This window comes from Suncus etruscus, chromosome 4 (genome assembly GCF_024139225.1).
Source record: "Suncus etruscus isolate mSunEtr1 chromosome 4, mSunEtr1.pri.cur, whole genome shotgun sequence".
Classification (NCBI taxonomy): Eukaryota; Metazoa; Chordata; class Mammalia; order Eulipotyphla; family Soricidae; genus Suncus; species Suncus etruscus.
The window spans coordinates 54,491,266-54,517,300 of NC_064851.1; the positions used below are offsets into that span (position 1 = coordinate 54,491,266).

Consider the following 26,035-nt stretch of genomic DNA (forward strand, 5'->3'; position numbering starts at 1 on the left):
TATATACATACATTTAAAAACCAAACTGTAGTATTGTAGTTGAGGTAATATGCTTTAATAGTATTTACATTCATGCTGTGGTACCCAAAATTACTGCCCCTCCATCACTAGCAGAGGGTCCAAGACTCAACCACTGCCCTGGTGTCACTTCGAATTTATCTCCTCCTCTCCCACTTGCTAACCTCAGTTTGTATTTAAAGCCCACATGCTGTTGACTTCCTCTGCCTATTTCTTTGCTTTTCTTTTACACCACACATGAGATCATATGTTATTTGTTCTTCAGTCTCAGACGATTTTGTGTAAAACAATTTTCTCTAACTCCACCCAAATTGTAGTAAAAGACATGATTTCATTTTTTCCTTAGCACTGGATAGCATTCTGTTTTGCATATATGACACAACTGCTTTATTCGTTCTTCTGTCTAAAAATATGTGGGGTAATTTTGTATCCTGACTATTGTAAATAAGGCTGCAATGAGTATAGGTATGCCTTTATATATTTCCACATACCTGGTTTTGTGTTTGTGGGATAGATACAAGGAGTAATCATATGGGAGTTTTATGTTTATTTTTTGTGAATCTTTCCGACTAATTTCCATAGCAACAACATTTCCACCAACAGTGAATGAGGCTTCTTTTCTCCCCCATCACTGCCAGCATTAGCTGTTTCTGTTCTTCTTATTTTTTAACATAGACTCCTTTTTCCTTTTATAAAGCTCATGTAGTATAATGACTTTTAGGTTTAAAGTCAAACTGATTTTTAGATATTGCACTACTGAGATATCACTGCATAAGAATTAGCAAATTATGTTCAACCTCAAATTTTTCAAAAGTAAGATTGAAGTAATGGGATTTCTATTTCATTGACACATGAGTTAGGGTTATTGAGATTCAGGGCTATGTTTTCACTGTATTACTCATTGCTTATTTCAATTGAGAAAGAAACAGTTTCAGAAAACTCTCACTGACAGCCTTTAGAATCTGCACAGATGATTGACTGTTTCTCTTTGAAGGAAGACAATGGTGTGAAGTTGATTGACCCTTTGGGTGAAATGTTGGCTCTGAGCTGGGAGGAACATGCTACCCATTTGGCAAATGCTGAAGAGCAAGATGTGCTGAGGGTGTTAACGGACATCAGCGAGAGAGAGGCCGTGAATCTGCACCATGATTCCTTCGTCGTGATTGGTAGAGATACCAGGTGACTGTCAGATGCCAGGAACAGCAGTTTTGGGGACCAGATCTCACTGATCAGTTCACTTTTTGTGTTCATTATCACTGAAAGGAAGAAACTGGAGTTGTCCCAGAAGCCTCTTCACCTCCCTGGCCTTTTCCTTCTGTAGCACCCACTTACTAAGGCCTTTTGAATTCCGAACTGCAACTGTGACACTATATGATTTGAGCTGCCTTTTAAATCTTTCAGGGCTGTCTTCAGAGTAGATATAAAAATGATTTAACTATACCACATCAACATAGACATTGCATAAATAAAGTTATAGATACTACTAAAAGTACATACTGCACTGTACTTTTAGTAGTAACTATAACTTTATTTATGCAACTAATTCTGAAACTTTTTTACTCAAAATTTCTGTGTTTGGGGCCAGTGCGGTGGCTCTAGAGGTAAGGTGTCTGCCTTGCCAGCGTTAGCCTAGGTCGGACCGCGGTTCGATCCCCCGGTGTCCCATATGGTCCCCCAAGCCAGGAGCGACTTCTGAGCACATAACCAGGAGTAACCCCTGAGTATCACCGGGTGTGACCCAAAAACCAAAAAAAAAAAAAAAAAAGAAAATTTCTGTGCTTGTTTTTTTTTTTTTTTAATGACAGCTCTACTGGTTTTAAGATGGTATATATTGTTTTCTTTCCTAGACCCAGCAGTAAGAAACTTTCAGAGGCTGTTATAGATGGTGTGACTGTTTTGGGAGGTCAATTCCATGGTAAGTAATAAACTATCCTGAATTATAAATTAAATTCTCTTTAGAAAACAAAAAATTATAAAACTTGTGTATAAATCTTTAGAAGGCTTAAAAGTTTAGATAAAATATTTATCAAAAAATGGGAAATATAGGACCTGAGCGATAGTGCAGTGGTAAGGCTTTTGCCTCGAATATGGCTGACCCAGGATGGATTTCAGTTCGATCCCTGGCATCCCATGTGGTCCCTCAAGCCAGGAGTGATTTCTGAGCGCATAGTCAGGAGTAACCACAGAGTGTCACCAGTTGTGGCCCAAAAACAAAAATAAACAAAAAAGGAAAATATAAAGTATTTGATTTGTAAATAAAAAATTAAGACAATTTTCTATGCATGCATATTTGCTTCTCATATAGGAAAGTATATATTGAAAATGTTGATCTCAAACGTCAATAATTATTTGTCTAATCATGATACAAACTATATTTGGCCTAAATGTGACTATGACTTCAGTTTTTTCATATTTTATCAAATGATTTTTCTTGCTTCATTAAATACAGCAAAATGGGAAGAGACTAGAATGTGCTTATAGTGATGCGCCTGTTGTGAAGGCCTTGTGCTTGGAGATGAGTATTTTTCTAGTGTCAGACTTTTCTCATTAAACAAATTCTTTCATGACAGTCTCATCTTACCTTCTTAGCTTCTGTACTTTTCCTTCCTTCATGGTTCTTCCAAGATCTTGCTCAGTTGGCTTCTCTTTGCCCTTCTGTTCATTCTTTAACCTCCATAAATCCTCCACTTCCTTATTTATCCAATGAAGTATCCCCCGACACTCAGATAAGTTCTGTTTCCAAACTTGGTGGCTACTATAAAGTGGGAATTCTTTTGTTTTTTTGTTTTGAGGCCATACCTGGCAGTGCTCAGTAAGGGCTACTCCTGGTGGGATGAGAGGACTCTGGAATCGATTGAAACCAGGTCTATTCTACCCATTGTACTATCATTCTGGTCCCCTAAGGTAGGGATTTTTTTTTTTTTTTTTTTTTTTTTAAGTAGGGAATCTTAACTTTGAGTTTGGAACCCTTGTTGAGTTTTGAAACTCATTAAATACCAAAGTGTTTCTGCATACATGAATTTCTTTCTCTTTTTTTTGTTTGATTGGGCCACACTTGATTGTTTTCAGGATTTACTCCTCACTCTGTTCTCAGGGATCACTCCTGGTACTACTGCTTGACCATTATGGTGTGACAGGAATAGAACCCAAGTCATCAGCTCTGTGCAAGTACTGTTCCACTGTACTCTTGCTCCTGCCTCCTGCATATGTGCACTTCTAAGTACAAAACTTAAGTAAATTTTGTCATCTAGTCAAAAGGATCTATGACTTTAAATGAACTTTCAGAATTTATGTTTTAATAGGATTTTAACTTTAGTTGATGTACAGGTATTTTATACACTATGATCTTCCCCTTTCTTTGTTTTTTGGAGGGTTGGGCACAGCCATGGTATTCCCGGCTCTGGGGTTACTCCTGGCTCTGCATTCAGGAATCAGTCCTCACAAGCTTGCGATACCATAGTTTGAACCCAGGTTGGCCGCGTGCAAGACAAACACCTGCCAAACTCGGTCTGTAGTCCCTTTGAAGGCTAATGTCATGAAAGTGTATTTTTTTTTATCCCCTTTTATCATAGATTTTTAAAAATCACTTTATTTGAACACCATGGTTTACAAGGTTGTTCATAATAGTTATTTTCCCTACAGCTAAAAAGCTGTTCATGATTGAGCTTCAGCATACCATCTACAAAATCCTTCATCAGTTCATATTTTCCACCACCAATGTCCCCAGTTTCCTTTATACCTTCCTTCCTGCTCTCCCCGCTTCCTGCCTCTGGCAGATATTTTCTTCTGTGCCTTTTACTCTCTCTTCTTTTTCATTTATTTTTTTCTTTTAGACACTGGTTTGCAGTATTGTTACTGAAGGAGTATCATGAATATCATTATCTTCTTTCAATACCCATTTCTTGTCAGAGTGATCATTTTCAACTATCACTGTCATTGTGTTCCCTTCTCTGCCCTAACTGCACTTCTCTCTTCTTTCAGTAGACTGACCCTCCTGGCCCTCATCTCTAGAGATTGTTTTTGGATAATCATTACAATAATATCTTTTTATGTAATTTGATACAAATGATTGTGATCATTTTATCCCTCTTCCTCTGACTCATCTCATTCAGCATAATACTCTCTGTTATGAAGGTGTGAAGGTGTGTTTCTTTGGCAGTTTAGTGTTTGCTTCTTTGTTGGCATTGTTGGCTGTTTGATGAGATTCTCTGACCAAGGCTTTTTTCAATCCTTCAGTTTTGTGGATAGAGGCAGGAAATTTTTTTAATATATTTTATTTAAGTACCTTGATCACATACATGATTGTGTTTGGGGTTCAGTCATGTAAAGAAGACCACCCATCACCAGTGCAACATTCCCATCACCAATGTCCCAAATCTCCCTCCTCCCACTCAACCCCTGCCTGTACTCTAGACAGGCTTTCTATTTCCCTCATACATTCTCATTATTAGGATAGTTCAAAATGTAGTTATTTCTCTAACTAAACTCATCCATGTTTGTGGTGAGCTTCATGAGGTGAGCTGTAACTTTCAGTTCTTTTCTCTTTTGTGTCTGAAAGTTATTATTGCAAGAATGTCTTTCATTTTTCTTAAAACCCATAGATGAGTGAGACCATTCTGTGTTTTTTCTCTCTCTCTCTCTGACTTATTTCACTCATCATAATAGATTCCATGTACATTTATGTATAGGAAAATTTCATGACTTCATCTCTCCTGACAGCTGCATAATATTCCATTGTGTATATGTACCGCAGTTTCTTTAGTCATTCATCTGTTGAAGGGTATTTTGGTTGTTTCCAGAGTCTTGCTATGGTAAATAGTGCTGCAATGAATATAGGTGTAAGGAAGGGATTTTTGTATTGTATTTTTGTGTTCCTAGGGTATATTCCTAGGAATGGTATAGCTGGATCATATTGGGAGCTCCAGTTTTTGGAGGAATCTCCATATTGTTTTCCATAAAAGTTAAACTAGATGGCATTCCCACCAGCAGTGGATAAGAGTTCTTTTCTCTCCACATCCCTGCCAGCACTGCTTGTTCTCATTCTTTGTGATGTGTGCCAATCTCTGTGGTGTGAGATGGTACCTCATAGTTGTTTTGATTTGCATCTCCCTGATAATTAGTGATGTGGAGCATTTTTTCATGTGTCCTTTGGCCATGTGTATTTCTTCTTTGTCAAAGTTTCTGTCCATTTCTTCTCCCCATTTTTGGATGGGATTAGATGTTTTCTTCTTGTAAAGTTTTGTCAGTGCCTTGTATATTTTGAAGATTAGCCCCTTATGTGATGGGTATTGGGTGAATAGTTTCTCCCACTCAGTGGGTGGCTCTTGTATCCTGGGCACTATTTCCTTTGAGGTGCAGAAGCTTCTCAGCTTAATATATTCCCATCTGTTAATCTCTGCTTTCACTTGCTTGGAGAGTGCTTTTACTTCCTTGAAGATGGGGCAGGAAATTTTGTGGAGTAATATCTGACAATTCATTATGTAAACTTTTTTTTTTAACCAGTTTGGTGTTAAGACAACTCTCCTAGGGTTGGGGACTTGAGGCTGATTCATTTCTTTTTTAAAAAAAAATTTATTGAAACCATTGTGATCTACAACAAAGTTCTTCATAGTTGAATTTCAGATAGACAGTGAATCAGGGCCATTCCCCCTATTAGTGTTGACTTCTGTCTACCAATAATCCTAGAGTGTATCCTATACCACCACCCTTTGCCCTCTGGCTTGCCAATATAACAGGCCCATTTAAGTTTAGATTGTTAAAGTTTAGGTCTCTTGATTCTGTTGTTTTCGACTTTGGTTTGGTATTTAGTTCTGTCCTTTTTTAATTTTTTTTCTATCAATGCACCTGAGACAATTTGGACCCTGGCCTCTATCCTTTCTTTTCTCTTTTCTTCTTAATTTTATAGAAAAATGCAGAAATATGAGAGGTAAAACAAAGTAATCTGTGTCTCAAGGTTCTATGAAAAAGAAGCCCCTATTTAAAAGATAAAAAAAAGAAGAAAATAGATGGGGTGGCAGTCTTTTACACAGGCACAGCAAAAGTTGGGGAAAATAGAAAGGAAAAAACTTAGCCCTAAAAACAGAGAGTCCCTTCCCATGAAGCATCCTGACATAAGACAAATTACAGGATCTGAGCTTACTAAATTGTCTAACACCAGTCTTTCTTCATGGTCCCAGTAAAAGTTCTCCTTAATCATGGTTGTTGAAGTCGGGCTTCTATAATTAAAGATCTTGGTTTTTGCACAGATCCTATGCTGAAGTCAGGGTATCATGGAGCGTCTTCTGGTTTTGTCTCACCATTAGCTGGTAATGCAAAGAAACCTGCCCTGAAAGCAAGTTGTTGCTGTTTCCAAGTCATCAGGGTGTCATATAAACCCACTCTGGAGCAATTTGGTGCAGGGTAGTATTAGGATCTGCCATAGTACAGAAAACTGTGCCAGTTCCAAACATAGGAACCAAGGTTTGGAGGTGAACAGCCAATGTCTGATTAACTGAAGCCTTAGTCAAGTCACTGTGATAAATATTCAGGGTCAAAGGCCCCTCAGTATTATAACATTTATGTCCTATCCATATTAGATAAGAACTTCTTTCTATACCTAAGATTTCCCCCATTTTAATGTGCCTATGCAAAAAAGAAGCAATGTCACATGATACTACTGGTGCACATGGGGGTAAAAATTATAATCTAAACAGTCCTTATAACCTGGTTCTAACATGAATTCAGAACTCAAGGCAAACATATCTACTAGAATTTTCTACTAAACAGATTAGAAAACAGGATGAGAAAGCTACATTTACATAAGGAAATACACAATAAGAATTGTACTTATTAAGGAAATACATCTAAAGAAATATATGAAGGAAATATACATTTCCCTTTAAGTCTTCTGAAATAGTCTGTTGGGGGTGGTGGTGGAAGGTTGATAAGATCTGGAGCACAGGTTCAGCCTTTGAGGGGCCCTGTCTTGTGGAGTCTGAGAAATGGCTCACTGTAGTCATGGATCAGGAAAAGTCCTTGAGTTGAGGGTCTCTTAACAGCCGATTGTCGTAGTGAGCAACAGTCCACAGTGAAGGGTAGTGGGAGAAGAGGGGCCAGCAAGAGCAAATTAGCAGCAGTAAGAGGCTGATTCACTTTTGACATGCTTTTGTTTTTTTGCAGTGTTAACTCTGAATTCCAGATCAGACCCACATAGTAGTTTATTCAGAATCCCTGCATGCTGGGACTGCACCTCTCTCAAGGAGGCGACCCCGTTGTGGGTTCGCAGGCCCTTTTTATAGGGAGTGTAGGGGATGTTCTACCACTGGGTAGTTGATCTTTAAATCTATAAACTGGTTAGTGAAGTAGGAATTCACGCCCGCAGCCCCCCTGTTGCAGTTAGATAGATTTATTGCCTGCATTCCTTTGTTTATTGCTGGCTTACTTAAGCCTGCTAGGGTATTTCTTGAAATGCACCTGAAATATTCCAGGAAGTAGTTGTGTGCTCAAGGCCTGGTTCCCTTCTTGTTAGGCCAAGCCTACTATGGCAGTAGTCATGTTCACACAGCAAAGTGAAAAGGGGGATACAGTAGCCAAATAGCAATGAGCAGGTCACATTCTATTTTCACAGCAGCCTCAGCTTCATTCAGGCATGGTTTTCATTGCGTGTTGTTCTGTCTTAGGCAAGATGTTATTTTGTATTGAGAACTATAGTTCCATTTTTCAGTTTTGAGGAAACCCGCAGTTTTCTGTGCAGGCCCTGTCAGCCAGGCAGGGTCAACCTTCCATCCCCCAGTGTATTTGGGACTGAGACATTCTCCCTCAGCTGATGACCAGGAAAGAACAGGCCTCAGGCTCATGGCCAGAGATACTTTATTCCATTCCAACAATGCTTATATAGTTGAAGAGGAACTAGGATACCTGAAAGGTAACAGGACACAGAAGAAACAGCCTGGGGCTAGTGAAGTGCCTCATGGTGAAGATTAGTACAAACTTTAGAGGCTTAGGAATGCTTCAGGAAGCAGAGAGCAGGGGCTTAGTGACCCGAGGTATGCTTCCAGCCAGTAGCCAGTGTCTCTAGAGCTGCAGGCTAGAACCTTCATACAACTCCCTGTTCCACTCGGTCCTCTAATGGAAAAGTGACCTCCAATGGAAAAGTGACCTCCAGCGGGGTCTGGGAGTATGCTGGGCCGCAGCCTAGGGTTGGGCGTGGAGCTGCCCTGGGAGCAGGGCCCTGGTTGTGCCTCCCTGTCCCGCCACTGGGACTGAGCCAGGCTTTCCTGTAGCTTTAATCTTGGGCATTTTGTTTTTCTTTCTGAGAGCATAACTTGAAACACTACGGAGCCAGTAATTATATAAAAATTGTACCCATAAGTGCTGTACTGTTTTATACATTCACAAGCACAGTTGTAAATAACTTATGTACTGTAACATCACTTCAGATATGTGTAAAAAATTAATTACAAAAAAAAGAATGCCTCGGGAGAAACCCAGTGTTAATAGGTATTATCTCCTGTAGAACTCTCTTTGAGGGAGGAGGGATGGCCTTGAGTCAAGCCAGATGAGTAATCTTCCAGGGATGGCACCCCTCTTCTCCATCTCTGGAGCAGTTTCTCTGAAGCCTCATTGAGAATTTCCAGGACAAGCTCAATGGGGTTTCTGTCTGCCTTGAAGTCAGGGAACAAGCATCACAGAGGGGATGCCAACGTTTTTTCATGGTTTCTTTTAAAAATTTCAAATTCCAGATCTTAGAGTACTTTTTGTTGGGCTGCTTTCAGGAAGAGGATTCACTTGAATTAGGCCATTTGTAGAATCACTGGATATAGAATTCAGTTTTTCCTGCATTGATCGCTTCTAAAGTTACTTTTCTATACTTAATGTTTTGGTTACCAATCTAGTTCATGTTTCTTTAAGAATTGAATATGTGTGGGCCCGGAGAGATAGCACAGCAGTGTTTGCCTTGCAAGCAGCCGATCCAGGACCTAAGGTTGGTCCGAATCCCGGTGTCCCATATGGTACCCCATGCCTACCAGGAGCTATTTCTGAGCAGACAGCCAGGAGTAACCCCTGAACAATGCCGGGTGTGGCCCAAAAAACAAAACAAAACAAAAAAAAAAGAATTGAACATGTGTTCAATATCTGTTTTTCCCAAAATCAGAGAATGCAGCTCTGCCACTGTTACTGTGGAGATTCTCAGCTCCTGCAAGTGAAGGGCACAGTCCCTCCAGAATGCCTTCCCCTGCTACTTCAGCTCAATCCTCTAGGTGCCATCTTGGATTAATGTGCAGTGGCTTGCAAAACTCAGAGAAAACATTTTACTTAATGGATGATTTGTAATTCAGAAATAGCAAATGAGAGAGGGGATACATGCTCGGCCATATAGGTGGGAAGGGTTTCAAAGCCTCCCTGCTCTTTGGGTAGTCTCCACTTCCACATCATCACGAACCTAGAACCCAGGTTTTTGGGATTTTTAATGGAGTCTTCTTTTATAGCCATGTTTGATGGAGTTTATTCTCCCCCATTCTCCTTTGGGACATGTTGGTCTGTGTGTCTCCTCCTTTGGGACCAGCTGGTGATTGTGTGTGTGTGTGTGTGTGTGTGTCTGTGTGTGTGTCTCCCCCATTCTCCTCCTTTGGGGTAGAGCAGGTAGAGTATTAAAAGTTTCAGCTGTGATGTGTTTATGCTATTCTCCCATAGTTTTTCACTCCTGCTGCCTGTCCTTCTGCTACTGAGGTGCCTGCCCTGAGTTACCTTAGTATCACAACAAAACCCACCTTTGTTACTATTTATCATTAGGAAATTTAAGGCTTTAGAGACTTTCAGGTTTGGGATAAACACCAGGTACTTATTTTAACTATAACTACAACATTATGTGACCCAGAGACTGAGTATAGTGAGGGCTTTTGCCTTAATGTGGCCTACCAGAACCCCATATGGTCCCCTGAGTCCTCCAGGAGTGATCACAGAGTATAGAGCTAGGAATAACTCCTGAACATTTCCAATTATGCCCTCCCCAAAATAAAAAACAAGAACAAAAATAAAAGCATTAATACTGTTATGCAGTTGTGATTATAATAGATAATTATGTGTCTGTATAGTTTGAAAGTTACAGTTTTTGTGTTTCTATTATCTCTCATCCATTTTCTTTATGGGGTCTCCCAAGCAGTGTTTAGGCAGCTGGGCGTCACCTCCTGGTAATTCTTTTATTTATTTATTTTTGGTTTTTGGGTCATTCCCAGTGGTGCTCAGGGGTTACTCCTGGCTATGTGCTCAGAAATCGCTCCTGGCAGGTTCAGGGGCCATATGGAATGCCTGGATTCGAACTACCTTCACCCTACCACTGGAAATTCTTTGCCACTTAGACCTGTGGTTCATTGTGGACCCCTGAGGATGTGGTACAGCATGGTCAGGATTTATTACCCTAGAATTACTAACTATGAATATGATTATACTTTTAAATTAATATGGTAAACTGTTTTTGTATCTCTACAACAGATTATGGATTGTTAACAACGCCTCAGCTGCACTATATGGTGTGCTGTCGGAATACTAATGGCCAGTATGGAGAAGCAACCTTGGAAGGGTATTACCAGAAGCTCTCCAAGGCCTTTGTGGAACTTAGCAAACAGGTCAATATTTGAAACAATGCTTGATGTTTGAAACTCACTTTTTTTCTTTTTTCCTTTTTCTTTTTCTTCCCCCACCAACTTATTTTTAACAACGCGATTTATAGAATTGTTCATAATACAGCTGTTAGGTAGTCTGTGTTAGAACACCAATCCCAACTACCAGTGTGACCGTCCCTCCAAGTATGCCTCTTTAGCAGGCACAAAATAATTGACTTTATATTGCTTGCTACAAATGCATCTCATAATAGTGTTACTAAAGTCATTGTCTGAAGATTTACTGAGCTGTTAGGGACTAGTTGAGTTTTCTGTGTTACTGATTTTCATTCATCGAGCTTTGTGGGCTTCTTTGCAATTTTCTGCTCTTAATTTTTTGTGTTACTACTGGGTTGTCAGAAAAGTAAAATTTAGAGATGTCTGTGTATGTGGCAAATGTATATATATATAGGACATACATAGCAGTGTATGTGGCTCCAGTTCTTACGTACTCCATGAATTGTGGAGCTTGAATGATTCAGCAACTTGATGTCTGCTGGGCCATCTCAGTGAAGCTGTTTATGGGCCTGCAAAAGATGGGTGTGGGTAGAGTGCTGGGTTTTTGCACAGCAGGGACTGTGCTTCAGAGATTTGGGCCTAAAAATTGGCTCTCTCTGGGCTGACTCACTAGTGGCATTTCTTCTGAAAATTTTTTGGATGTGGTGAGTGTTAAGGCAAATTATCCAACTGCATGATAAATTAATCACTTATTTTCTTATTCTAAGAAGGTAGCATATCTTCTTTAACTTACTACGCTCCACAAGGTCTGGTTCTCATTCTGTGCTATTAGCATTTAGTTGGCAAGGCACATAGTACATTTTGAGACCATTGGAGCAAAAATTGCAAAACACTTTTTTTTTTTTACCACACCTGGTGATGCTCAGGGATTACTCCTGGCTATGCTTTCAGAAATCGCTTCTGACTTGGGGAACCATATGGGATGCTGGGGGATTGAACCTAGGTTAATCCTAGGTTAGCACATGCAAGGCAGATACCCTACTGCTTGCACCACTGCTCTGGCCCCAAACTTTGTGCTTATTGATGGCTACCATAATGATTCATTTAGATATATTTACTCCTAGAATTACTTGTAGGAGCTATTGGTACCTTTTGGAGGCATGTAATATACATTAACTATCGAGAAATATTTTCTTCTAAATTTTGGTGACATTTGAAGGGTAAGATTGATTTGATCAATAAATAATGAGTTTGTGTTATGGCATCACCATTGTGCCTCAAGCATCACAGACCTTTGCACACAGACAGAATGAGCAGCATGAAATGTGACCCCAAAATAAAACATACCCAAAGGAAGTTTGGGGGGACCGAAGTGATAGCACAGTAGTAGGGTGTTTGCCTTGTACCTGGCCGACCCAGGATCAAGTTCGATTCCTGGCATCCTATATGATCCCCTGAATCACTGCCAGGAGTGATTTCTGAGCATAGAGCCAGTAGTAACCCCTGAGCACCTCTGGGTAAGTTGCCCAAAAACTGAAAAAAAAAAAGAAGTTGGGAGGAGAGACTAGAGGAAAAAACTCTGCATATTGGTGAAAGCAAAGCATTTGCACATGGCTGACCCAGATTTTATACTCCCCCCCCCCCCCTGCAGTTGTTCTCCATACACTTCCATCAGGAATAAACCCTGAGCACCAGTGGGTGTGGGTGTGGTCCCCAACCCTTCCCCCTCATAACAAAAAGAAATAATAACAAGAAAAACATTACCGTATTTTTCGGCATATAAGATGAGTTTTGAAACAAAAGTAACCGAAAATCGGGAGTCATCTTATACGCAGAGTGTATCCCGAAAAATGTTTCAATATGCCGCTAAATGAAAATTGTCTGAATATTGCCACAAAACGAATTTTCCAACTCGATCCTACACTAATCACTGCCAGGTTGCTTGGACTGCCTCTCTAACTCAGCCAACCCAAGCAGGCTTTTTATGCATGCAAATTATACAGTGTTCTGTACCCGAATCTACACTGTAAAAAGCCTGCTCAGATTGGCCAGAGCCAGAGAGGAAGTCTATTACAGTATAACCTTTGGACCTTTGCTTGTTGTGATTGGTTCACTGTGGAAGATACAGTTGCAGCACAGGAACGTTCTGTCTTATACAGCAAATATAGGCCTAAACCTATGTTTTAACCGTAAAATTAGGGGGTCGTATTATACGCTGGAAAATATGGTAATAACTATACATGCACTGACTGTTGTGGTAATTGTCTGGAGGAGAATGGCAGGTGATATCACTGTTCATTATATATTAATGTCCATGTTTTTTATCAAAGTTAAAATAGACTTTTATATAAGGGACCTCACTCAATTGAAGCCAAATTCTTATATTTTCTCATTTCCACAAGTTATTTGGTGAAGTCAAACTGTTCCAGTGTTTTTTATTTTTTTAAAACTTAAAATTCTACTTTGGGATTTACAGTTTTCCTCTGAGTGTACATATTTTTTGTTTTTGTTTTTTGATACACAAATTAACTTAAATAATGGGAAATATTTGTTGCATATGTTTTATGCTTCACTTTTATAACTTGAAATTTTTTTCTTTTTTTTTTCCCTTTCTAGGTTTCCTATAATGGAGATGGACATAGATCACTTAAGGTAGATTGTGCAAATGGTATAGGGGCCCTAAAGTTAAAAGAAATGGAGCACTACTTCTCGAAGGAGCTCTCAATCAAGCTGTTCAATGATGGAACCAAAGGGAAACTAAATTATCTCTGTGGGGCTGACTTTGTGAAAAGTTGTCAGGAACCTCCACAGGGTATGTAAGCAGATTATTTTTAGAGACACTTGAAAATTGGCCTCATTTGCTGTAGGCAACTTGGTGAGGGTAGAATCTAGCACTCTTCCACTTCTGGGTACCAAGGCATCTTCTTATAGGTAGTGTTCAAAACACTTTTTTTTCTAAGCCCTTGCCTATAAGACACATACCTCAGAGTATAGAAAACCTGGTGGTAAAAGTGAAATCTAAAGGTGTTCTGGACTGCTGCTTCTCAAACTTGTATCAGAATCAGATGGTAGGAAGTATGTGACCAACTTAAGAGTTTCTGTTCTATGAGATTTCTATATGATATTCATTTTCATTTCTCACAAGTGCCCAAGTGATGCTGATGGTGTTAGTTTGGGAAGTACAGTTTGAGAATCATTATTCTGAAGAACAGTGGTTTAGGACTGTTAACTCCTTATCTGACGATGACACACCCTGGAGAAAGAATTTAACCTTGTTTTGTTATGCCTCAGTAGTGTGCACCAGAGGAGATCTTGTCCTCAAATTCTATTTGTAACTCAGGTTTTTTTTTTTTTTTATTTAGGTGCATTGTAGATTCTGTTATTAAACGATGAGTAAAAAAGAGCTTGCAGATGTTTTATTTCGTCTCCTGTGTATGTCTGTTTCTGACTATTTGATTGTCACCACTTAAAAATTATGATTTCTTGTACATAATGGAATGAATCTGGACCTCTAACAAAGATCAGAAAATGCTCATTTTCATATTACATTACTAGGCTGCAGTGGTAGTTTCTGTTGACTTCAGACAGTATATCATCCTTTAAAATGCCAAACACTTCATTTTCAGTTTCCTCTTTCATTCATTTTACTATCTTGCTAAAGACTGAAAATAGAAACCCTCAGACCCAAACTTTTCACTTCTTAGTTCTTTCATGTTTATCACTGTGTTTATCACAGTGATAATGTCAAGGCTAAGACAAGAACAGTAAAAATATATTAATAAATTTAATATCAGTTGCAAAGGACATGGCCATTATCTTTCAGATACTTTTTTGTTCCTAATTAATTACTTGTCATTAATTGCATTCTATAAAATTATTATATCAAAATTAAAGTTCATACCTATATATTTTTTACTCCCATGATTTATAGTGAGGTGTATTAAAATTATTCTCTTTTCTAGGAATGGACATAAAATCCAATGAGAGATGTTGTTCTTTTGATGGAGATGCTGACAGAATTCTCTATTACTACTGTGACACAGACGGCCACTTTCATCTCATAGATGGAGACAAAATGGCAGCACTCATTAGCAGTTTCCTCAAAGAGCTCTTGCTAGAGGTACCAGGGGTAACTGAGGATTGATAAAACAGACTCAATAGAGACATGTTTTGAGACTATATTGGACAACCTCAGTGCACAAGTTATGGAACGCTTATATTTGTGGCCTCAAAAATTGATAATTCTGATCACTTTGGCATTGGGGCACTGGTTTTCTAACCTTAAGGCATTCTCTGCTTTAAACTGTCGTGATTTTGATTTGCATGTTTTGTTAATTTTGCTTTCTTCAGAGTTGATAGTGTAAAGATTATTCTACTATTACATCTCCAAAGCCTCTAGTGTAAAATAGAAAATTTCATTTGTGAGGGGCTGAAGCAATAGTACACTGGATATGGCATTTGCCTCGTATGCAGCTAACCCAGGTTGGATCATGGCAACGCATATGGTCCCTTGAGTGCAAGAAGTAATCCTTGAGTACTTCTGGATGTAGCACCTCAAATAACTCCCCAAATGGAAAATTTCATCTGAGAGACTTGTTTCCTATGATTTTCACAATCTTTGTAATATGAGACTTAGTGTCTTCTTTTGGAAATCTCAGGCTAACATTTAGTTTTGTTTGGGGCCACACTGGCTACACAATGATCAATGCTAATTACCTAGACTTTCTCTATCCTTTAGGCTAACTAGAACTGTGGAAAAGGTATACATTAAAAAAAACACTCAATAGGAGCAGGAGCAGGAGCACAGTGGGTAGTGTATTTGTTTGCCTTGCACGTGGGCCAACACAGATTCAATCCCTGGCATCCCATCTGGTCTCCCAAGCCTGCCAGGAGCGACTTCTAAGCACAGAGTCAGGAGTAACCCCTGAGTGCTACCGAGTGTAGCCCAAAAACCAAAAAAAAAAAAAAAAAAAAAAAACCCACTCAATATTTTTAATAAAATTACAGTATTGGAAGCTAGCAGTAGAGCATTGGCTACTAGAGTAAAAGATCAAGGAATCTTTAGCAGAAATCCTTTAAATAAAAGTAAGAAGTGTTCTTTTTACTCTTTAGCATACATGTAAATTTTTAGTGAATCACTGCATTGACATAGCTGAATGAATTGATAAATTTGTATTCCTTTAAGATTCTAAGTATGCTTTTTTTGTGTGTCTACTTTAGATGGGGAGGTAATTACCAATGTTTTTTCCTAGATTGGAGAAAATTTAAATATTGGTGTTGTGCAAACAGCATATGCAAATGGAAACTCAACAAGATATCTTGAAGAAGTTGTGAAGGTATCGAACCATTTCTATTGTATGGTATTTTCTTAATAATTGTATTTTTTGATATAATTCTATGTAAAAATTAATGCACGCATAAAAGTAAGTAGATTGTGGTATATAAAACCTATGTAGGTGTCTCAAGAATAATGGAAATTTTTAAATAAGATAAAAATTAGATTGTCAGGCCAAGAGAGATAGTACAGCAGGTAGGGTGCTTGCCTTGCCTGTGACCAGCCCAGGTTCGAACCCCTCTATCTCTTATGGTCCCCAAGCCTACCAGCAGAGCCAGGAGTAACCCCCACAGCACTGTTGCCTCTGACTCTCCCCAATAACCATTCTTCCCCCCCACCAAAATTGAACTATATTATCTCTGATGAAAAAGGAAAGATTTCATTTTGCTGATAATTATTTTCCTTTGTAGATGATTTTTAGTATGAAATAGTTCTACTTTATTTTTGTGGCCTCTCATATGGTGCTCAAAAGACTCATGGCCCCAGGATGTGGTGTTGCTCAGGCTCTGTTGCTAAGGATTAGCTAAGCAATCCTGGCAGTGCTCAGGAGCCTTTTGGGGGAGACTCTGGTATCTGGGACCAAACCAGGGCTGCCTACATGCAAGGCAATGTGTCTCAACCCCCTGCACTATCTCAAGTCCCTTGTTTATTGTTGGTTTTGATTTTTTGGGCTTCAGATAAAAAAGTAACCTATGTCTAGCAGCTTTTTGCTAGGAATATTATGGTTTTAGGTTTTACAGTCAAGTTTTTGAACTACTTTGTTAGTTTCTGTGGAATATATATAGGAATCCCATTTCATTCTTTTGCAGGCAGTCTGTCTTTTAAACTTAAGAATTTGAATCAGGCAGACAGATTGAGCAAATTGATTGATCCTACCAACTGTTTGGTTTTCTTGGAATACTGCCCTCCTTATTTATATATACACACTATGGGTTTTGTTTTTTTTTTTATTATAGTGGACCGTTGAGCAAAATATAACAGTCTGTGATCTGCAGATACTGAAATATTTATCTGGCCTTTCATAGTTAAAAAAAAGCACATGATCCTTACTTGAAACAATCTACACACCACAAATCATCTTGCTAACAATCAGCTCTCCTTCACATGTCTTTAAAAGGAGACCATTATCTTTTTTTTTTTTTTTTCTGGGGCCCATGCCCAGTAATGCATAATGCTCAGGACTTACTCTTGGCTCTGTGATCAGAAATCACTCCTTAAGGGCTTGGAGGACCAAGCTAGTCAGTGGTGTGCAAGGTAAGTGCCTTTCTTGTTGTACTATTGTTCCTGTCCTTGAGATCATAATCTTTAGTTTTCCTTTATAATGTGCTTCTGTAAAACTTAACTCTCAGATTAGCATTTGCCACAGCAAATTCATTGCTTGTCTTCTTCACTAAAGTAGGGTGGTTTGATTCTGTTATATACTTGAGATAATAGGTACATAAAATTTACTGATTACTTAATTCTGTTACATTTCTTTAAATTTGTGCCATAGGTTCCTGTCTATTGCACTAAGACCGGTGTAAAACATTTACACCATAAAGCTCAAGAGTTTGACATTGGAATTTATTTTGAAGCAAATGGTCATGGCACAGTAAGTTCTGAAGTGATGACAGTTAACATTTACTTATGTTATGATGACACATCTATTTCTGAGTAGTAATAGGTAATATTACACTGGACTGAAGTAGAGTAAGATTACTTGGTTTAAATTGGAGGCTGGAGAGATAGCACAGTGGTGTTTGCCTTGCAAGCAGCCGATCCAGGACCTAAGGTGGTTGGTTCGAATCCCGGCATCCCATATGTTCCCCTGTGCCTGCCAGGAGCTATTTCTGAGCAGATAGCCAGGTGTAACCCCTGAGCACCACTGGGTGTGGCCCAAAAACAAAACAAAAAAATAGGATTACTTTGTTAAAATTGGCTTTCAGACTTTTAAGTTCTTAGAATTCTTTTTTTTTTTAACTTTTTAACTTTTTTTATTTTTTGCTTTTTTTAAAAATATATTTATTTAAGTAACATGATCATAGTTGGGTTACAGTCATAACCAGAATACCCCCCTTCACCAGTGTAACATTACCCCCTCCCCCTTCCCATCCTGCCTGTATTCGAGACAGGCATTCTACTACAGTTATTTGTTTTTAAGTTCAGTAAGTTGTATTTTTTTTCCTTAAAGGATAAGAATAAAAAAATAGAGTAAAGGTGTGATAGTGGGAATCACCATTGTTTGCATAGGTCCAGAAAAATGGGAAAATGGAGAAAAACTCCTTGACCTGATTACAAAAAGACCTCACCCTAGAAGTTTATTGGCATAAGACAAACTCTGGGTTCCAGGCATACCAGTTTGTCCAACTCCAGTCATTTCAAGGTCCCGGTGAAACTTTTTCACACTTTAGCTATTGTTGGTATCAGATTCTTATATTTAAAGACTCTGGATTCTGTGCATTTCTTTCATCGATGTCAGGCGGATGTGGAGCATCCTCTAGTTTCAGCATACCATTAAATGCAGAGCGATCTGCCCTGCATGCAGACTGTTGCTGAGTCGTCTGGGTGTTGGGAGCACTCTTTGGAGTAAGTCAATGCCAAAGTGGTGGTAGGTCTTCCCTGGTAGAGGCTTGAATCCTGGTAATGTTTAAGACAATTGTGGTTGTTTCCATAGATGGTATCCATTGTTCAGGTGTGTGTGGGCAATGCCCATTCTTCTGAGGCCTGAGCCAAATCATTATGCCAATGTTCAGGGTAAAAGGCCTAATTACATTACCAAATTTGTGTTCTCAAATTTGTGTTCCAAATTTGTGTTAGATAAGAACTTCTTTGCATATGCATTATTTTCTCATTTTAATGTGCCTATGCAAAAGAGAAGCAATGCCACAAGATATTGTTGGTGCATCTGGGGGCAGACGAATAAAGTCCAAAATTCCCCATAACTTGGTACAAACATGAAATCTATACAGCGGTACTCTTCTTATTGCTTATAAAATAGATCTCAAAGGGGGAAAATCAAACAATCAAATAACAAATCCTGTGGGCATAATTGTCACTATATGAGGATATTCGACAAGAATTATAGATGTTAAGGGAATACATCTGAGATATACAAAGGAGATGCACTTGACCCTTTTATGTTTTAGAAATAGTCTAGAGGGAGGTGGGTGTTTCCGAGATACCACTTTGGTCTGTGATTGGACAAGCGAAGAGAGCATGGAGCCATGTCCTCCCTTTGTTGCCTGCTGAAGCTTCGGACTCCCCGAGAGGCTTTTGCTTCCTAATTGCTGGAAGTTGGAAGTTCAGCAGACCCTTCCCAGCCCCTTGCAGGAACAAGGAAGCCTGGGGTCTCTTTTAATTTGCACCTCACTGGAAATCAATTGCTGGGACCCTGAGCAGATGTCCAGGAATAACCCTGGGGACAGGGAGGAAGGAGAGAGAGAAGGCTGTGGGGGGCTGCCAAGGCTGCATCTTCAACTTACCTTGGCCAAAAAGCCGACAGCATGGAACCTTGCTGTGACGCGTTGCCTGCTGAAGCTTCAGACTCCACACAAAAATTATTGTGAAAGATATGTAATCTGCCTTGGCCAAAACAAAAATCATTAGTACAGAAAATGGCTAAATGTGGGGTAACAAGAGATGGGAGTGAGGGAGTAAAGGAATAAAACGAGCGCCTGGACGGCATTCAGATAATGACAAGCAGATGAAACACAATGATATCCATATATTTCTTATAATGTTCCCCGCACGGTTTCACAATGGACAAGTTTAATAAGGAAACTTCCCTGATTAGTCATAATGCCATAACCTATTGTGACCCATGTCCCGCACCCCTTCCTAGGCCTGGTAAAGCAGCCTTTGGCATGGCGGAGGGCTGCCAAACGCCATGCTGGCAGGACCTCCCGGCTCGGCTCCCAGGAAGGAAAGAGATCCTTCCTGAGCCTGAAGACCGGAAGGTCGCAGCCCCCGCCCCCAGACCCTCCCTTTGGGGCTGGGAGGGAAATGAGGAGAGCCTAGGAAAACCAATAAACTCCTCCAAGGGACCCACCTCGGTGGCTTGCCTAGCCATGTGGCCAGGCAAAGCCCTAAGTTCTTAGAATTCTTTTTTTGTTTGTTTTTGTTTTTTTTTTTTTTTTTGGGTCCTACCCGGCAGTACTCGGGTTACTCCTGGCTCAATGCTCAGAAATCGCTCCTGGCAGGCTCAGGGGACCATATGGGATGCCGGGATCCTTCTGCATGCAAGGCAAATGCTTTACCTCCATGATATCTCTCCGGCCCCAAGTTCTTAGAATTCTTAAAATATACAATTCTCACCTATCTAAGCAAGAGTGTAGGTGGTAAAGGAAAGATCATTAGTTGAGGTAAAAATATTTAGGTTTGTTTGAGGGCCATACCTGGTGATGTTCCTGGCTTTGTACTCAGGAATTAGTCTGATGGCTAAGAGAACCATATGGGGTACAGAGGATTCAACTCTTGTTGGTAGAGTTTAAGTAAGCTCTCTATCTGCTCTACTTCCTCTGGCCTCTGAGCAAACTTAATATATCGGGTGGTTGAGTAGTGCCTTAGTATGCAATTCAGGACCTTAAAATGTTATAGCAGAGTTTGGAGAGATAACACACAGGTAGGGCATTTGCCTTGCATGTGGTCAACCTGGGAAGGACCTGGTTCAATTCCCAGTGTCCCATATGTTCCCCCAGCCTGCCAGAGGTGATTTCTGAGCACAGAACCAGGAGTAACTCATGAGTGCCACTGAGTGTGGCCCAAAAATCAATGAACCAGTCAATCAATCAAAAAAAAAGGGGCAAAACATTCAGGTGACAAAGGAAACTTCACTCTTGTTTTAATTTGGGGAGAGGTAGAACATCAAGCTGTTTTCCTGCTATCTCTGTGCTTGGGACACCCTATGGTGGTGCTAGGGATTGAACCAGGATCAGGTAAGCATGCAGCAGGCACCCTACTTCCTATATTCTCTCTTTGACCTTCAAATAGCATTAAAAAACTTGTGAAAGATGATATCTATTAAGTATATGACACTATTTACCCTAATGTGACACTGTTTTCCTACTCTTGACTAGCTATGACCTTACAAAATTTAGAATGGGTGCTGATAATGCATTTGGAGTTGGAACACTGTATGCTTAAAACTCTAAAATAGTTTTGTTGAACACCTAAATAAAAATGGGGAAAAAAGACTTTTAGCACAGGCGCCAGAGCTATGAGAGCAGACCATGGCATTGCAGGGCCTGAGTGAGCATTACATCTTTGGGCCCTTCATTGAAATCATAGACCAGTTTGCCAAGAATCTCTGGATATTTCCCGCTCCCTCTACTCTCACATTTTTAGGACAAGAAGAACCAGGGAAACTGAAAAAAATTAGAGCATATGCTTTGCTTACCAGAACCTGGGGTTCAATTCCCAGTACTATACTATCTTTTCCCAGAGCATTGCTAGAAGTGACCCAAAGGGTAAACATTGATGGGTGGCAAGAAAACTCCTAGGTGCAGTAATATATTATTCAAAGTAAAATGGCTGCATGACATAGATTTGGCTGACTGAGTGGCCAGTAGAATGAATGAATTATGACCTAGTGCTAAGGTGGTATAACCGCCTGTAACCAGCTTTTGAAACTTTGAAAGCCACTTTTATAATCCTCAATGATTTTACTTAGTAATTATTTTCTAGGGAAATAAAGTTAAAAATTATTTCTAGGACAATAAGAATATTTCCTTTGTAAATATTTTCCCTAGTAAAAACTTCTGGGTTCTTATTTGGTTTTACAGTAATGTCATAGATTCTAACGTTGCCATTTTTTTCTTCACATTTCCCCAGATTCATTTAGATTCAAAAGGGGTCTAGCTAGGATGGGAAAACCAGACCTTTTGGAAAGTGGTAACTATGCTTTCCTTCTAGGTACTGTTTAGTAAACCTGCTGAAACAAAGATAAGACAACTTTCAAAAGAACTAAGAGGAAAGAAGAGGAATGCTGCAGAGATCCTTGAGAACATCATTGACTTGTTCAATCAGGTGAGACCTGATCGAGTAGCAGGTTGGAATCTGTGTATAAACCATGTCATTAGACCATATGCTCTTGTACATTTTTTGGTATATCAGGTGTCATGTTGCATTGTCTTTAAAGTGACACAAAGAAAAAGCATAAATTGTTTATGAAAGAAGAAACAAAAGCTTAGAGTTGCTTTGCCATACACAGTGCTTTCCAATATTAATAGTACAAATGGCTCGATTTGAGGGGAAAAAATGACATGTAATGGAAACCTTAGCAAGGTATTGCCATTTGTATTAAATTATATTCAAGCATGAGACTGGTGTCATTGTGTTTAATCTCATTTTTATAGATGAGGGACATTAAAGGTGAGTTTATCAAGAGGAAGCATGATAGATTACAATTATAAACAGTAATGAGGGGGAAGTAGTTAAACCACATACTCCTACTGACAAAGCTGAATGTGATTGGTTCTCAAATGCAGCATTTGTGTCCAGGCTTGCTTCTATTAGAGTGGTCTTGCTCATGCATTTTCTCTTGCAGGCAGCTGGTGATGCTATTTCTGACATGCTGGTGATTGAGGCAGTCCTGGCTCTGAAAGGCTTGACTCTGCAGCAGTGGGACGCTCTCTATACAGATCTTCCAAATAGACAGCTCAAAGTTAAGGTGTGAGCGAAATTTAAAAATGATTTAAGGTTTACAACTAAAGCCTATATATCTCAGATATTCACTATCTCCCAAATATACTATATGCATATACATATAGTATCTGTTTTCTCACATCTTTACAATAGCTCTGCCAAATCTGTTTGAGAAGCAGTATGGTTCACAATTTAAAGCATAAATGAACACAATTTAATGAATCCCTGTATATTTGGCTTCAACAGATTTCAGCTGTTGCAGATATACAATCTTTATATCTCACAGAATTTCAAATGGAAATGTTTCCATTGTCTTATTCCTGAATTGCAGTTTTTCCTATGGCTAGTTGATAAATAGCCCTTTGGGCTAAAGGGAGAACTTTTAAAAGCTTTTCAGGGGGCCATAGGGAGTCAATGGAGTAGGTTGTGTGCTTGTTTTCCTAGCAGCTGACCTGAGCACAACTGGGTGTGGCTCAACCCTTCTTAGTCAAGTAACAGTATCTCCCTCAAGAAAGTCTTTTTAGATACATTACTGGATTCTCTATATGTTTATTCCACTTTATAAATTCATCAATAGATTTTGTGAGAGACTAGGAATATTAAAACGAGATGCTTTTGATTGCTTAGATCATTTTTGAAATATGAGATTCTGATCATGACCCTCTAACATTTTTTTATTTGGGGGGCCACAACTGGTGATGCACAGGGATTATTCCTAGCTCTGCGCTCAGAAATCACTTCTGGCTCAGGGGACCATATGGGTAGCTGGGATTAATCCCATGTCTTTCCTGGGTCAGCCTCATGCAAGGCAATGCCCTACAACTGTGCTACTGCTCTGGTCCCTAGGTTGCCATTATTTTTATGTAAATGTACAAGAAATATCTAAGATTACTTCATCAGTACTTGCTAGCCTTATTTTAACTGTAAAACTGTTATGGATAACATTCTCTTTTGTGAAGGCAGATCTTCAGGAATCATGTAGAATAGGTTAAGCTTCTGAGAGGGAATGTAATTTAGTAAATATAAACTGTCTTTATATATAGGTTGCAGATAGATATGTTATAAGCACCACTAATGCTGAGAGACAAGCCATTACTCCCCCAGGACTCCAAGAGGCAATTGATGGCCTGGTGAAGAAGTACAGGCTTTCTCGGGCTTTTGTTCGCCCCTCTGGCACAGAAGATGTTGTTCGAGTATATGCAGAAGCCGACTCACAAGTAAGCTGGAATAGATCTATTGAAAACGTGCTATAAGCAGTAGAAGATGAAAGAATTAAAAGGGAAAATTTTATAAAATGTCTTTGAGATTTGTTATATGGCCAACAAAATGAGATGCATTTATTTTCCTTAATGTTTTCTTAAATTAAGACTTTCTGGGGCCAGAGCAGTGGCGCAAGTGGTAAGGCATCTGCCTTGCTTGCATTAGCCTAGGACAGACTGTGGTTCGATCCCATATGGTCCCCCAAGCCAGAAGTGATTTCTGAGCACATAGCCAGGAGTAATATCTGAGCGTCACTGGGTGTGGCCCCAAAACAAAACAAAGACTTCCTCAATGTGTCCAATTCCTGTATCAGTTAGGAAAATAGCTTTAATTTCAAAATCCACTTTAATTTTCAAAATCCTTAAAACTTTTCTCTCATTATAAAAAAATAATCTCTTTGACTGGGCTGGAGAGGTAGTACAGGTGTTAAAGTGCTTGTTTGCACATGACTGACCCTGGTTTCATCCCTGACATTTCAGATGGTTCCTTGAGCACTAGTAAGTATGGTGCAGTCCTCCTTGCCCCAACTAAATTCTCCTTGTAAAAGTCTTACCCTGTGCCTTTCTTTTCCTAAAAAGCTACGAACTTTATAGCATGGCCTTTTATAATTTTTACTTTTTATAGACACTTAATTGTCACCTCTACTTTGCTGGACACATCTCACAATAGAGTTGATTGAATGTGAAATTTTAAGATATTTTTTTTGTTTGTTTTTGGGCCATACCTGGTAGAACTCAGGGTTTTACTCCTGGCAGGCTCAGGGGTCCATATGGGATGTTAGGGATTGAACCCAGCTGTCTCCTGGGTCTGTGTGCAAAGTAAATGCCCCACTATCACTCAGGCACCTTAAGATATTTTTAATCAGGGCCCGGAGAAATAGCACAGTGGTGTTTGCTTTGCAAGCAGCCGATCCAGGACCTAAGGTGGTTGGTTCAAATCCCGGTGTCCCATATGGTCCCCTGTGCCTGCCAGGAGCTATTTCTGAGCAGACAGCCAGGAATAACCCCTGAGCACCGCCGGGTGTGGCCAAAACAAACAAACAAACAAAAAAAATATTTTTAATCAAACTTAGATAGTAGCTTAACCCCATGATTTTCAACTCGTGCTATGAATCACTGCCGGCATGCAGGTGTGAAAGGTTGAAGACCAGTGGCTACTAGGCCTGCTTGCCTTTGAAAGGGATTGGATTTGATGCAAGGTATTGTTGTAATAAGTACTTACCTCTCAGAAGAATTGAACGTTCATCATTTTCATTTATTTAAAGATTTAAGAACATGGTACTGAAAGAAAAGCCTTAATGTGATTATTAGTGAAACAAAATCGGCTCCTTCTTCCCCCATCGTTGTGGGTCACTAAGTAAATACCGTCTTTCTCATCCAGTCTCCTTTAATGTGATTTTTTTTGCAGGAAAGTGTGGATAGCCTTCTACATGAAGTGAGCTCGGTGGTCTTTCAGCTGGCTGGAGGAATCGGAGAAATACCTCAACTAAGTTTCTGAAGATAATTTTTATATTTTCAAGAAACTGAACTTTTAGCATTTGCAAAACAATAATACTGTCATTGGTGGGACAGGCCTAGACGAATTCTCTTCAGTCAGGCATCACAGGATTGTTCTGTTTTTCTTAAACACTATTTTAATGATTGTCTACAAATAGATTAATTTTTTAAAAAAAATAAACTTCGGTTAATACTGGTTTCACTAAAATTAGCTCTTGTGACTGAAGTGTATGATCCAGCCATTGACTTATAATGTATTTAGGGAAAATTCCTGGGGGATGCTGGGAAATTAAATCTTATGTATTACCAATTTGTTTTGAGGTATTTTCCTTGACTTACCAAAAGTGTGTTGTTATGCAATATTATTCCCTTACCATCATCAATACATATGGGGGAGGGTGGGGAAAACTTTAAAAATGACTTTTCCATAGCAGTTTTCAGAATAAATTTTTTTGAGTGTTATGAAATTCTATTAACATCTATGCTAGCAAAGATAAATTGCTTATCTGAATTCTTCTGGTTCTTATATGACACTGCTTCTTACATGACACAACAAAGCGTGCAGATGATTTTTTTGGAATTTTAAATTAAAAAAACAAAGATCATTTTACTTGTGTTTCATGTACTCCAAAATATACAAAAATGTTGACTATCAGTATCAGGACCTTACTTACTAATAAAACACAAATGTAGAAACTAGAGATGCAAAC

At 39.2% G+C, this 26,035-nt stretch overlaps 1 protein-coding gene across 1 annotated transcript in view; it reads left to right on the forward strand.

Annotated features, from left to right (window-relative positions):
- The window catches only part of PGM3 (phosphoglucomutase 3), a 29,068-nt gene extending 3,674 nt beyond the window's left edge, over positions 1–25,394 (forward strand). Inside the window, exons 3-13 of the mRNA XM_049772237.1 lie at positions 1,013–1,197; positions 1,866–1,933; positions 10,489–10,622; positions 13,230–13,425; positions 14,576–14,733; positions 15,866–15,949; positions 17,441–17,539; positions 21,838–21,951; positions 22,472–22,594; positions 23,613–23,786; positions 25,237–25,394. Of these exons, the coding sequence (XP_049628194.1) occupies positions 1,013–1,197; positions 1,866–1,933; positions 10,489–10,622; positions 13,230–13,425; positions 14,576–14,733; positions 15,866–15,949; positions 17,441–17,539; positions 21,838–21,951; positions 22,472–22,594; positions 23,613–23,786; positions 25,237–25,326 (1,425 nt within the window). The 3' untranslated portion in view covers positions 25,327–25,394. The remainder of the gene's footprint in view (positions 1–1,012; positions 1,198–1,865; positions 1,934–10,488; positions 10,623–13,229; positions 13,426–14,575; positions 14,734–15,865; positions 15,950–17,440; positions 17,540–21,837; positions 21,952–22,471; positions 22,595–23,612; positions 23,787–25,236) is intronic.
- The last annotated feature ends 641 nt before the right edge of the window (positions 25,395–26,035 follow it).